Raw genomic sequence first — 13,220 nt, 5'->3', positions numbered from 1 at the left:
GCCACCGTCCAGAGGTTGATGAACATAGTGCTAGAGCCTCATCAGAAGTATGCATCAGCATATTTAGATGATATCATCATCTTTAGTACTGACTGGCATACCCGCCTGTCCCAGGTACAAGCGGTGCTGGATTCACTCAGAGTCGCGAGGTTAACAGCGAACCCAAAAAATTGTGCGATAGGTGTCGAGGAAGCTCGGTACTTAGGTTCCGTGATTGGCCGTGGGGTTATCAAACCCCAAATAAATAAGATCGAGGCCATTCAAAACTGGCCCAGGCCATTGACTACAAAACAGGTGAGAGCGTTCCTTGGCATCATTGGGTACTACCGCCAGTTTATACCTAATTTTGCTGGGAGATTGGCACCCCTAACCGATCTGTTAAAGGGTAAGAAGTCGGTTATGGTACGGTGGAACCCTCAAGCAGAGGAAGCGTTTCAGTCCATGAAGTTGGCGTTGTGTGGACAGCCAGTACTCATCAGCCCCAACTTCAAGAAAAACTTTGCCGTACAAACGGATGCCTCAGAGGTAGGCCTAGGTGCAGTACTGTCGCAGGGGGTGAACGGAGATGAACATCCAGTCACCTACTTGAGCAGGAAACTTACCCCGGCAGAGAAAAATTATAACGTAGTGCTATTAAGTGGGCCTTGGAGTCCCTACGCTTTTATTTGCTCGGGCGACAGTTTCGTTTGGTAACGCACCATTCGCCCCTCGTCTGGATGAGAAATGCAAAGAAGAGGAATGCTCAGGTCACCAGCTGGTTCCTGTCCCATTCAAGAGCACAGGCAGCGGCTGGGGCAAATGAAGGAGAGGGAGAAGGGTTTGTGAATGAGATGTCACTAAGGGGAATGCCGGGCGGCCGGGGAGAGTCAGCTTGGGACTGAGCTCGTAACACCCTCCTCTCGCTGTTGCTTTTACGTCCAACAGCTGATATATAAAAACATAGGTATATAAAAACATGCGTGTATTCGAATGCAACGTTGTATCAAAATTTCAAAGCAATCTGTGAAGAACTTTCTGAAATTTTTAAGATTTTCAACAAATGAACATTTACATTTTTTTTATATAGACATATATAAAACTTTGGGCATTCCTGGTCAAATTACTGTGATTGTGAACAGAGATTAAATGATCTCTAAAAGACCTAAAGTTAAAGATCACACATTTCCTTTGTATTATAGGCAAACAAAAAATATATATTGTAATTTTTTACATTTTAAAAATTACGCACATCATCACGCGTTCAACTGTATTGGCATCATTGGATGCTGATAGAGTTGAATACAATGATGAAAAAGGGAGCTTCCTCCTTCTTTATTCTCTCGCGGCATCTGAGAGCTGACATCTCAGCGCAGTGGTGCGATGGCGTCATTACATGGCACTTTGCTGAGATGTATGGCACTTCAGACCACACACTGAATTGATTGGAGCAGCAGGGAAAGGAGAGAGGTGAGTATATATTTTTTAATCAATGAGAACAATGTGCGGTGCATTATACTACATGGAGGACAATGTTGGGCCCATTATACCGTATGGAAGGCAATAGGGGCCCATTATACTACATGGAGGACTATCTGGGGCCCATTATACTGTATAGAGAGCATTGTGGGGCCCATTATACTACATGGAAGACTATGTGGAACCCATTATACTACAGGACTATGTGAGGCCCATTATACTGTATGGAGGGCATTGTGGGGCCCATTATACTGTATGGAGGGCATTGTGGGTCCCATTATACTACATGGAAGACTGTGGAACCCATTATACTACAGGACTATGTGGGGCCCATTATACTGTATGGAGGGCATTGTGGGAGCCATTATACTACATGGAAGACTATGTGGAACCCATTATACTACAGGACTATGTGGGGCCCATTATACTGTATGGAGGACTATGTGGGGCCTGTTATGGAGGACTATGTGAGGCCCATTATACTATATGGAGGACTATGTGGGGCCCATTATACTGCATGGAGGACAATGTGGGGTGCATTATAGTACATGCGGGGCCCATTATACTGTGTAGAAGGCAATGGGGGCTTATTATATTACATGGAGGACTATGTGGGGCATATTATACTGCATAGAAGACAATGTAGGGCCCATTATACTTTATGGCAAGCAATAAGGGTCCATTATACTACATGGAGGACCATGTGGGGCCTATTATACTACATGCTGGACAATGTGAGGTGCACTATACTACATGGAGGACAATGCGGGGTGCATTAAGCTACATAGAGGGCACTGTGGGGTCCATTATACTATATGGAGAACTATGTGGGGGCCATCATTCTGTATGAAAGACTATGTGGGGCCCATAATACTACGTGGAGGAATATGTGACATGCATTATACTATGTATGGGGGGCCATTATTCTGTATGGAAGACTATATGGGGACCATTATACTGTATGGAAGACTATATGGGGACAATTATACTGTATGGATGACAATGTGTGGCCCAATTTACTACATGGAGGACAATGTGGGGCCCATTATACTATATGAAGGGCAATGTGGGGCCATAATACTATGTGGAGGAATATGTGAGATTGATTTTACTACATGGAGGACAATGTGGGGTGCATTATACTATTGTCACGGGTGTGTCACATGTAGCAGACAGTCATTCTGCAGCTGGTTGCAGAAGGTCACTTTGTTTGGCATTACAGACGCCTTCTTAAATCTGTCTTACTTTAGGACCCAGCGGCTACCTCCCTCCTGTTCTGATTGACACACTGGCCTGGGTGTTTAAATACTTTCAGTTTGCTTCAGGGAGGGGCCGGTGATGTTCACATGTTCCCTTGTGAAGGTTTGGAGCTATTGCAGTCTGCTTACTTCCTCTCTGGTGCTTTGAGGACGTTTGGTGTAATCTCTCTGAAGTCGGCTCAAGCTAACTTTCTTCCCCCTGTGTTTGTCTCCCTTGTTGTCTTTAGTTTATAGTGGGGACTGACCAGTGCTCATCCCCTCTTCCCTATCCAGGGCCTAGCTCTAGGGTTATACAGAGCTTAGGATTCCTGTTCGGCGATTGGTGAGGAACCAATATAGGAACGGTAGGGGAGACAGGGTGATATTATATTAGCCTAGGGGTCTCCAATGCCCCTTTCCCTATTGTCTGGGCTCCCTTCCCCTCATCCCTTTGTGTTGCACTTTGTCTTACCTATACTGTGCGTGACAACTATATGGAGGAAATGTGGGGTGCATTATACTACATTTATGACAGTGTGGGGCATATTATACTACATAGAAGGCAATGTGGGGCCCATTATACTACATGAAGGGCTATATGGGGCCCATTATACTACATGAAGGACTATGTGGGGCCCATAATACTATATGGAAGGCAATGCGGGGGCCATTATAATATTTGGAGGGCTATGCGGGGGCCATTACACTACATGGAAGGCTATTTTGGGCCCATTATACTATATGGAAGGCTATGTGGGGGGCATTATACTATTTGTAGGGCTATGTGGGGGCATTATAATATTTGGAGGGCTATGTGGGATCCATTATACTATTTGGAGGACTACATGTGGGCTATCATAATATTTGGAGAGCTATGTGTTGGGCCATTATAATATTTTAAGGGGTATGTGGGGGCCATTATACTATTTGGAGGGCTATATGGGGGCCATTATGCTATATGGAGGGCTATGTGGGAGCCTTTATATTTTTTGGAGAGCTATGTGGGGGGGCCATTATACTGTTTGCAGGGCTATGTGGGAGGCCGTTATGTGGTTTGCAGGGCTATATGGGGGTCCATTATATGGTTTGCAGGGCTATGTGGGGGGCCATTTTACTGTTTGCAGGGCTATGTGGGGGGTCCATCAAACTGTTTGGAGGGCTAGGATATGATGGGGGCCATTATACTGTATACAGTAGTTTGTGTGGGGTCTATCACCCTGTTTGGGGGCCATTATGCTGTTTGGAAGACTGTGTGGGGGCCATTATGCTGTTTGGAGGGCTGTGTGGAGGCCATTATAATGTTTGGAGTGCTAGTAAGGGCTATCATACAGCGTGGAGAGTTGTGTTGAGACACATCATACTGTGTGGAGGGTTGTGTTGGGGCAGTAGGGTTATCATACTGTGTGAGTGGAGTGTACTATGGAGGAATTCACTATGGGGGTATCATACTGTGTTTAGGGGGCACTTTTGTTTGCATCATACTTTATGGGTGCAATGAAAGGGAAATGTAGGGGCTTCTATAGTAGAAAAATTACTTTGTAAGAGCTGCAAAGTTGTGAGATATGATCTTCTGTGACACTGCTTAATATTCATTATATTTTTTTAGGGTTGAGGGAGTATCAATTAGATCTTCTGGTATGGGGCCCCATGATTTCAATGTACACCCATGTGTCCAATATTAATAATTTTATTTATATAGCGCCAACATATTCTGCAGCACTTTACAATTAAGTGGGGACATTTACAGAGTATAAAGACATTATGAGTAATACATAATCCAACAGTTACAGGAGGAGTGAGGTCCCTGCTTGCAAGCTTACAATCTATAAAGAAATAAGTGGGACACAATAGGTAAGAAGAGCTTGTCGTGTATTCCAGCAATCATTATAATAAATAGGGGTTTTGGTTTTCAAATAATGCTGCATAAGCTGGTCAGTGACCAGTATCCATGCCTCCCAACTTTTACAAAACAGAAAGAGATACAAACTATGTGTTGCGCTGCGGCAATTTTGACTACACCTCAAGTCAAACCCATTTACCATTTCTTTTTACCCTGGCAGGAGGAGACGTCAGAGGGGGCATAGTGGCAATGAGGTACATTAAGCAGACAGTCTGGGAATGTCGTTACATTATTAGTACATTTTTTATGTTTGTAATGAATAAAAAAATCAGTCACGACATTTTTGTACGACATTTATTGATCACTGTAAATAATCTGTCCACTGTGTAGTACAGGTTGTTACGGTTACCAAAAATGTCTTATTTGCTGATTTGTGATGTTTATTTATTTTTTTAAAGTGCATTAAAAATTACATTTATGTAATTGTTTTTTTTTTTCATTTTTTTAGTACTTTTATAGGAAGAATAAAATGTTACTTTTATTTTATCTTCCAGGATACAAGTACCTAGAAATGCACTGGTATATAAAGATATATCTCTATTTCTACAACCTGCCTGTAATTTCAGATCCTGTGATTTATTTCATACCTGCCTGTGCAGTCTGTAGCTCATTGTATTTGCTGTTTCCTACAAATATGCTGTTTGTGGGTGTGAGTCGTGGTGAAATCAGATCTCAAAAAAAAGAGAACAACTGTTTATTTAATTAAATGTAAGTACGTGGAGAGCTGAGTTTCCCTTTGAGAAGGATGAGCTATGTAGCAATACAGGAGAGAAGACATCACACAGAGTCAATGGAAGTTGGGACACTCCTGACCTCCCGGGACAGTCCCACTGGATCCGGGATGATTGGGAACTATGCAGTATCTAAGTACAGTTACCAAGTATTGTTGGGTGAATGGAGGATGAGGGACCAGATTTTGAAAAACCCATAGAAGTGAATAGAATGAGACACAGATTTCATATATTTTACTCCCTTATATAGCACCATTAATTTCAAACGCGCTTTACAGACATCACGATCACTGACCCCATTGGGGCTCACAATCAAAATAACAGTTACCTTTGGACTGTTGGACTGTTGGAAGAAACCGACACAAACCCAGGGAAAACATACAAACACCTTGCAGATGTTGTCCTTGGTGGGATTTGAACCCCAGAACCCAGTACTGTAAGGCTATAATTCTGACCAGTGAGCCACCGTGCTGCACAGCCATCAATCTATTCACAGTGATTGTGAGAGGGATGACGTTTTCTGGTGCAGGGATAGTGATGTCTGAGGTGACAAAAGCCATTTAATATTAAAGTATTAAAGAATTAATAATTGCTCTTAGAAAATTGAAAGTGCAATACTCTCCCCACTCAGAGCCATATTTAGTCTACAGTTTCCACATAGTACCAAAGAGTGCCCAGTGGTCCATTCTTTAAGGGCTATGTAGACATACTGTGCCGACATGGTGCCTTAAAGGGGTTGTACAGCTCACAAACAGTACACTGTCTGGATTTCGCGTTCTGGCCCCAAGAGCAGGCAGTCATGTGACCGCAAGTATGCGATATGCAGTCACATTCCAACTAGACGTGTGCGCCCTCGCTCAATACAAGTGAATTAAGCAAAGCCATACTCGTGTAGTCAGAATGTAGCTGGAAGTATGGATATCGCATACTTGTGGCCACATAACCACCAGCTCTCGCAGCTGTCACGGGAAAATCCTGACAGCGCGATTCACACGCTGTGAGGATTTCAACACAAACCTGGAGAACCCCTTTAATGGGAAGCTATCAACAGAAAACTACCTTTATAGAAAAGGGAATCTGTCACCAGGTTTTTGCTATGTAATCTGAGAGCAGCTTAATGTAGGAGCAGAGTCCCTGATTACAGTGATGTGTCATTTACTGAGCTGTGCTTTACTGTTTAATACAGTTAGTGTTTTATCAGCAGGAGATTATCACTACAGGACAACTGGTCTCCTGCCTCTTTGTCCAACCAAGCCTCCAGCACTGATTAGCAGCTCTCTGTCACTACACAATGTACACAGAAAGCAGTGGTGCGTGCAGGGTTATACACAGCTCAACAACTGAGCTCTGCTAGATCTGCAGCAGAGAAAACTGTGATTGTGTCACAACTGCTGCACCCAGTAAACTAAGTGACCCATCGCTGGAACCAGGGTATCTGTTCCTACCTCATGTTGTTGTCAGATTACATAGCAAAAATCTGCTGGTAGATTCCCTTTGGAACCAGGAATTTTTCATTTTTGCACTTTCATTTTTTCCTACTCTTGTTCCCAGAGCCATAACTTTTATATTTTTCTGTCTACATAGCTATAAGAGGGTGTGTTTTTTTTAAACAAAACTAGTATTTTTGAATGACACAATTTATTTTTACCATACAATATACCAGAAAATAGGAAAAAAATCTATTTTTACTGTTCTTAGGGGTCTTGAAACTCCAATTGTTCAATCGCTCATACTGTATTGTGCAATACATCAACAATGCGATATATAGTGAAATCACAGATCTATTATGAAATTCAGCCTGTAGCTCAGATCCTTTTTTTTTCAGTTGAAGCATCTAATGAGTGTGAGCAAAGGTCACTCTGAAGGGTAAGCTGTGACATCACCTACTGTGATTGTTGGATCCTGTGTTATTAGATGTGTATGGAGGTGTTACCTGTTATTCTAATTCTACCTGTGATGATAATGAGGCTACTGAAAATTCTTCCTGAAAGAACAGGTAGTATGGGTCTAAAAGAGAGCCATTGGAAAGTGTGAAATTCCAAGTTTTATAATCTGTTTTTTTTCTTTTAATTACAGGTTGTACTATGAAAAAACATTGTCAATTTTTTTTTAAATATACATTTAACAAAAAAATGATTTAAACATTAGGATATGTTCTGATGTAGAAATCTCTTTAACCCCTTTCTGACATTAGACGTATCCATACGTCCCTGTGGCCTGGTACTTATTGACCTGGGACGAATGGATACATTTCAGCGATTTCAGAGGCTGTGCGCACGCGATCACCGCCGGGTGTCAGCTGATTCTGACAGCTGACACCCGGGACCCAGTACTAAGCGCTGCGACCGCTGCGATCACAACATTTGGTGAGTGAGCAGAGGGACAGAAGCGCGCCTCTGCTCTCGGATCGGAGAGGTCCTGATCGTTGCCGTGGTGTCCCGATCATTGCCATGGTGACCCGATGTCGTTATGACGATATCCGGGTCACCAGGCACTAGCAAGTTAGTTAGATCATGCGCAGTGCATGATCTAACTAACTTGAGGCTGCAGCACTGACAGGTTATAAGGCATAGCAGTGATCTTGCACTGCTATACCTTACAACTGTGATCACACTGCAGAAAGTGAAAGTCCCATAATGGAGCAAAGTAAAAAAGTTGTAAAAACATTTAAAAAAAAAATCACAAAATAATAAGAAAAAAAAACAAAAAAATATATTGTACCCATAAATAAATATTATTATGGAAAAAAAACTACACAATTAAAGTACACATATTTGGTATCGCCGTCTCCGGGACGACCCAACCTATAAAACTGTCTTACTAAAACTAGTAAACACCTTTAGTGAACACTGTAAAAAAAAAACTATATTTTATCATCGTATGAACAAAAAGTGAAACAAAACGAGATCAAAAAGACAAATGTAAATAAAAATGGTACCCCTGAAGAAGTCATCTTGTCCCTCAAAAAACAAGCTGCCATACACCTACATCAGCCAAAAAAATAAAAAAGTTATAGCTCTCAGAATAAAGCGATGCAGAAATAATTATTTTTTCTACAAAATACGGACGCTGTCTGGCATATGATCTGACGGTGTCCGTCTTTTTAGGCGTGCATAAAAGCTCCGTCAGCCACAGTTTTGTGCATATCTGAAGAGAAGGACACTGCTGAACAGAGGCCAGACGAAGTCCAGAGTAACTCTGCTGCCTCATTACAGTGAATGGATCCCGCAGGGGTTTCATCTGAATTATATCACTTGGAAATTTAGATGGAAACCCTGATTTAAGTGCTCAGCCTAGAGCGCCTGATAAATGTTACATAAAATGTTCCCAATAAAAGCTTCAACTCAGTCCTCAAAAAAAGCTAGTCTCCACTCAGGTCTGTCATCTGTTAAAAATATAAGGGACTTCCAAGTTACTGGTAGCAGAAAGGCTCTGGAAAAGCGAAATGGCCCTTGCCCCCCCAAAAGAAATTCAGAAAATTTTGTGCTCCCAAATCCAAATGCCTATTCTACAATAATTTGTTCTCCAATTGTCAAATAGCACTCCGTCCCCCCTAGATCTTGCCGTATGGCTGAGCGGTACAATACAGCCACATATGGGGTATTGCCACTTTTAGAAGAAATTGTGTGACACATTTCGGCACCATTTTTACCCATTGCCCTGTGTGAAAATGTAAAATCTGAGGGTAAAACATTTTTTTGTGGTAAAAATATAATTATGCTTTTTTCACTGTCCAATGGTATAAATTTAAAAAATTAAAAAATACTCACTACTTCCCTAGATGAATTCCTTGAGAGGTGTAGTTTACAAAATGGGGTCACTTTTGAGGGTTTCTGCTGTTTCGGCATGTCAGCGACTCTTCAAATGTGACATGGTGTCTGCCACCTATCCCAGCCAACATAGCGCTCCTTTCTCTTCCGAACCCTGCCGTACACCAAAGCAGTGGTTTTCCCCCACATATGGGGTATCGGCGTACTCAGGAGAAATTGCACAACAAATTTCATGGTGCAATTTATCCTGTTACCCTTATGATAATGCAAAATTAAGGGATGAAAAACGGTTTTGTGGGAAAAATTTGAAAATTTTATTTTTACAGCTCAATATTATAATTTTCTGTGAAGCACCTTGGGGTTTAAGGTGCTCACCACACATCTAGATAAGTTCCCTAAGGGGTCTAGTTTCCAAAATGGTGTCACTTGTGGGGGGTTTCCACTGTTTAGGCACATCAGGGGCTCCCCAAATGCAACATGGCGTCCGCTAATTATTCAAATAAATTTTACATTCAAAAAGTCAAATGGCGCTCCTTCCCTTTCAAACCCTGCCGTGCGCCCAAACAGTGGTTTGCCTCCACATATGGGGTATCAGCGTGTTCAGGAGAAATTGCACAACAAATTTCATGGTGCAATTTTTCCTATTACCCTTATGATAATGCAAAATTAAGGGATGAAAAATGTTTTTGTGGGAAAAATGTGAAAATTTTATTTTTACAGCTCAATATTATAAACTTCTGTGAAGCACCTTGGGGTTCAAGGTGCTTACCACACATCTAGATAAGTTCCCTAAGGGGTCTAGTTTCCAAAATGGTGTCACTTGTGGGGGTTTCCACTGTTTAGGCACTTCAGGAGCTCTCCAAACGCAACATGGCGTCCGCTAATTATTCAGACAAATTTTACATTCAAAAAGTCTAATGGCGCTCCTTCCCTTCCGAACCCTGCAGTGCGCCCAAACAGTGGTTTTCCCTCACATATGGGGTATCAGCACGCTCAATAAAAATTGCACAAAAAAATTTGAGGTCCATCTTTTCCTGTTACCCCTGTGAAAATAGAAAAAATTGGGTCTAAAGTAAAATTTTTGTGAAAAAAGTTAAATGTTAATTTTTTTCTTCCACATTCCAAAAATTCCTGTGAAGCACCTGAAGGGTTAATAAAGTTCTTGAATGTGGTTTTGAGCACCTTGAGGGGTGCAGTTTTTAGAATGGTCTCACTTTTTGGTATTTTCTGTCATAAAGACCCCTCAAAGTGACTTCAAATATGATGTGGTCCCTAAAAAAATGTTTTTGTAAATTTTGTTGGAAAAATGAGAAATCGCTGGTCAACTTTTAACCCTTATAGCTCCCTAACAAAAAAAATGTTGGTTCCAAAAATGTGCTGATGTAAAGTAGACATGTGGGAAATGTTATTTATTAACTATTTTGTGTGACACATCTCTCTGATTTAAGGGCATGAAAATTCAAAGTTAGAAAATTGCAAAATTTTCAACATTTTCGCCAAATTTCCGATTTTTTCACAAATAAACGCAAGTTATATCGAAGAAATTTTACCACTATCATGAAGTACAATATGTCATGAAAAAACAGTCTCAGAATCAGGGGAATACGTTGAAGCGTTCCAGAGTAATTACTTCATAAAGTGACAGTGGTCAGAATTGTAAAAATTGGCCCGGTCACGAAGGCAAAAACAGGCTCTGGTGCGAAGTGGTTAAGGTGCAAACAGCCTTTGGGGGTAAAGGGGTTAAACAAACTTTTTGTATACAGTGCACGTTGCTCTATACAAAGTCACATTGATGGAACAAACAAGCATCCTCTGTCAATGGTTCCTGTCAGAGGGGTCACACATTCATTTTCTCACTTACAGGACTCATTTCTAAGACATGAAGTGCATAGTGAGTTTTGTGGTGTGACACATACACCTCAAGTTTTTATGACCCACTTTGTTTTACCCGCAATACACACATGTAAAATTGCTGAAAATAATTTACTCTATGGCTAAGAATTTTAGAATTTTATAATGCCATTAAATTAAGCACATTAAGTGAATATCAACAGTGCAGGAGGAAAAAGTAAACCCTCAAATAAAATGACCTAATTAACCATTAGATACCACTTTAGAAGCAGAAAACTCCTCAAGCAGTAAATATGATTTGTACAAGATTACAAGGATTTGGGACCGTGTACTTCAGTTTTTAGTAATTTTGGGATGCCTTGTGTGCACAGCCTCTTGAGGTCAAGTAACAGCATCTAAATGGGTTTAAGGTAAAAACTCTGGTTTTACCTTTTCAAGACATAAATCAACTTCTTTTTAACTACTCTTCAGGATTTTAGGATTTTTTGATCAAAATAGTGTCAACTAAGTGCCCTATGTTATTTACATGCACTTTATTATTATTAAAGGCCTTCAGCTCGATCTCGAGCCATGGTGACTTGATGGATGAACACTCTGTAGGAAGATCGATCTTGTGCAAACCTAGATAGGTCCACCAGGACCTTCTCCGCCGTTATCTTGATTGTATCAAGTCATCGGTTTGCTGGTCTTCCTCTTCGTCTTGTTCCTTCTATTGTTCCGCCCATGATGTCCTTCTCCAGTGATTGCTTTCTTCGTTTGATGAGTTCAAAGTAGGCAAGTCGTAGTTTGGTGATCCTTGCTTCGAGTGACAAGTCTGGCTTGATTTGTTCCTAAATTAATTTGTTTGTTGTTCTTGCCATCCATGGTATTGATAACATCCTTCTCCAGTACCAAATTTTGAAGGCGTTGATTCTTCTTCTGTCTTGTTTCTTTATCATCCAGGTTTCGCATCCATATGATACTACAGAAAAGACCAAACTATGTACGAGCCGTGTCTTCGTCGCCAGTGAAATGTTCCTCAATTTGAAGACCTTGTCCAATGACTTCATTGTTGATTTGCCCATAACTATTCTATTGACTTTCGGTGTCGTCGCTGCATCTTGAGTGATCATTGATCCGAGTGGGTTGAAATCCTTTACGACTTCCAGTTCATCGCCGTCCATCTCAAATGTGTTCCGGTTGTACCTGGCAGTAGTCAATATCTTTGTCTTCCTTGTATTGAGTAGGAGTCCCATGCTTGAGCTTTCCATCTTGACACTCTCTAATAAATCCTTCATTCCATCTACGCTTGTTGCTATCAATGTTGTATTGTCTGCATATTTAAGATTGTTGATAATTCGTCCAGCAATTTTGATTTATTCTTCTTTTTCAGCAAGTCCTGCCTTACTGAAAATAGCTTCTACATATAAATTGGAGAGAAATGGTGACAGGATGCAGCCTTGTCTGACGCCTCGCTCTACTTTGAACCATGTCGGGACGCCGTGTTCCGTTCAGACTGTTGCTTCTTGGTTGATGTAAAGGTTCCTAATGAGACCGATTAGATGGTTTGGCACACCCATATTCTTCATGGTATTCCAAAGTTTCTGGTGATCAACACAGTTGAAGGCTTTGCTGTGGTCGATGAAGCAAAAATAGATCTCCTTGTTGTATTCTTTGGCCTTTTCCATTATCCATGTAATGTTAGCAATTACATGTCTTGTTCCTCTGCCTTTTCTGAATCCTGCTTGTTCATCTGGCAGCTTGTTGTCAAAGTAAGGCTGTAGCCGTCTTTATAGGCTCTTCAGTAGTATTTTGCTGGCATGAGGTATGAGCGCAATAGTCTGATAGTTTCCACAGTCAGTAGCATCTCCCTTCTTCAAAATAGGAATAAACACGGATCTTGTCCAGTCTTTGGGCCATTTACCAGTTTTCCATATCTGTTGACACAGGCGTGTGATGACATCAATTACTGACATGTACTATTACTATTTATTTATTTACTGCAGGGTTTTGCTCATTTTATTTTTATCGTAGGTTCTATTAAATGGCTACAGTGTGAATGTGCACCACCTACACATTGCACTTTTACCAACATATTTCGCAGCTCATTTCTTTGGTTTTGCTTCAGTTTTTTGTACTTTGTTCAAACAGGGGCGTGGCTCCACCTTTTTGGGTGGGGCATTTGGCTATACAGCTTTCCATGGGCAGGAGTCGGAACAGTTGGGTCTACGTCCTGCTCTGGTCCCACTTTTTTTGAGGTATGCTATGAGGTGAAATTGAAATACAAGACTTAGGG

The 13,220-nt window shown here is 41.2% G+C and overlaps 1 protein-coding gene across 1 annotated transcript in view; it reads left to right on the top strand.

Annotated features, from left to right (window-relative positions):
* Positions 1-12,230, top strand: part of MRPL10 (mitochondrial ribosomal protein L10) — a 76,507-nt gene extending 64,277 nt beyond the window's left edge. Inside the window, exon 6 of the mRNA XM_073683490.1 lies at positions 11,888-12,230. Coding sequence (XP_073539591.1) covers positions 11,888-11,904 — 17 coding nt within the window. The 3' untranslated portion in view covers positions 11,905-12,230. The remainder of the gene's footprint in view (positions 1-11,887) is intronic.
* Positions 12,231-13,220: the final 990 nt, after the last annotated feature.

Source organism: Phyllobates terribilis, unplaced genomic scaffold, assembly GCF_046119375.1.
Source record: "Phyllobates terribilis strain yellow unplaced genomic scaffold, ASM4611937v1 Scaffold_5__5_contigs__length_657084704, whole genome shotgun sequence".
NCBI classification, from domain to species: Eukaryota; Metazoa; Chordata; class Amphibia; order Anura; family Dendrobatidae; genus Phyllobates; species Phyllobates terribilis.
The sequence above is the reverse complement of the archived record's forward strand: the minus strand, read 5'-3'. Positions and strand labels throughout refer to the sequence as shown.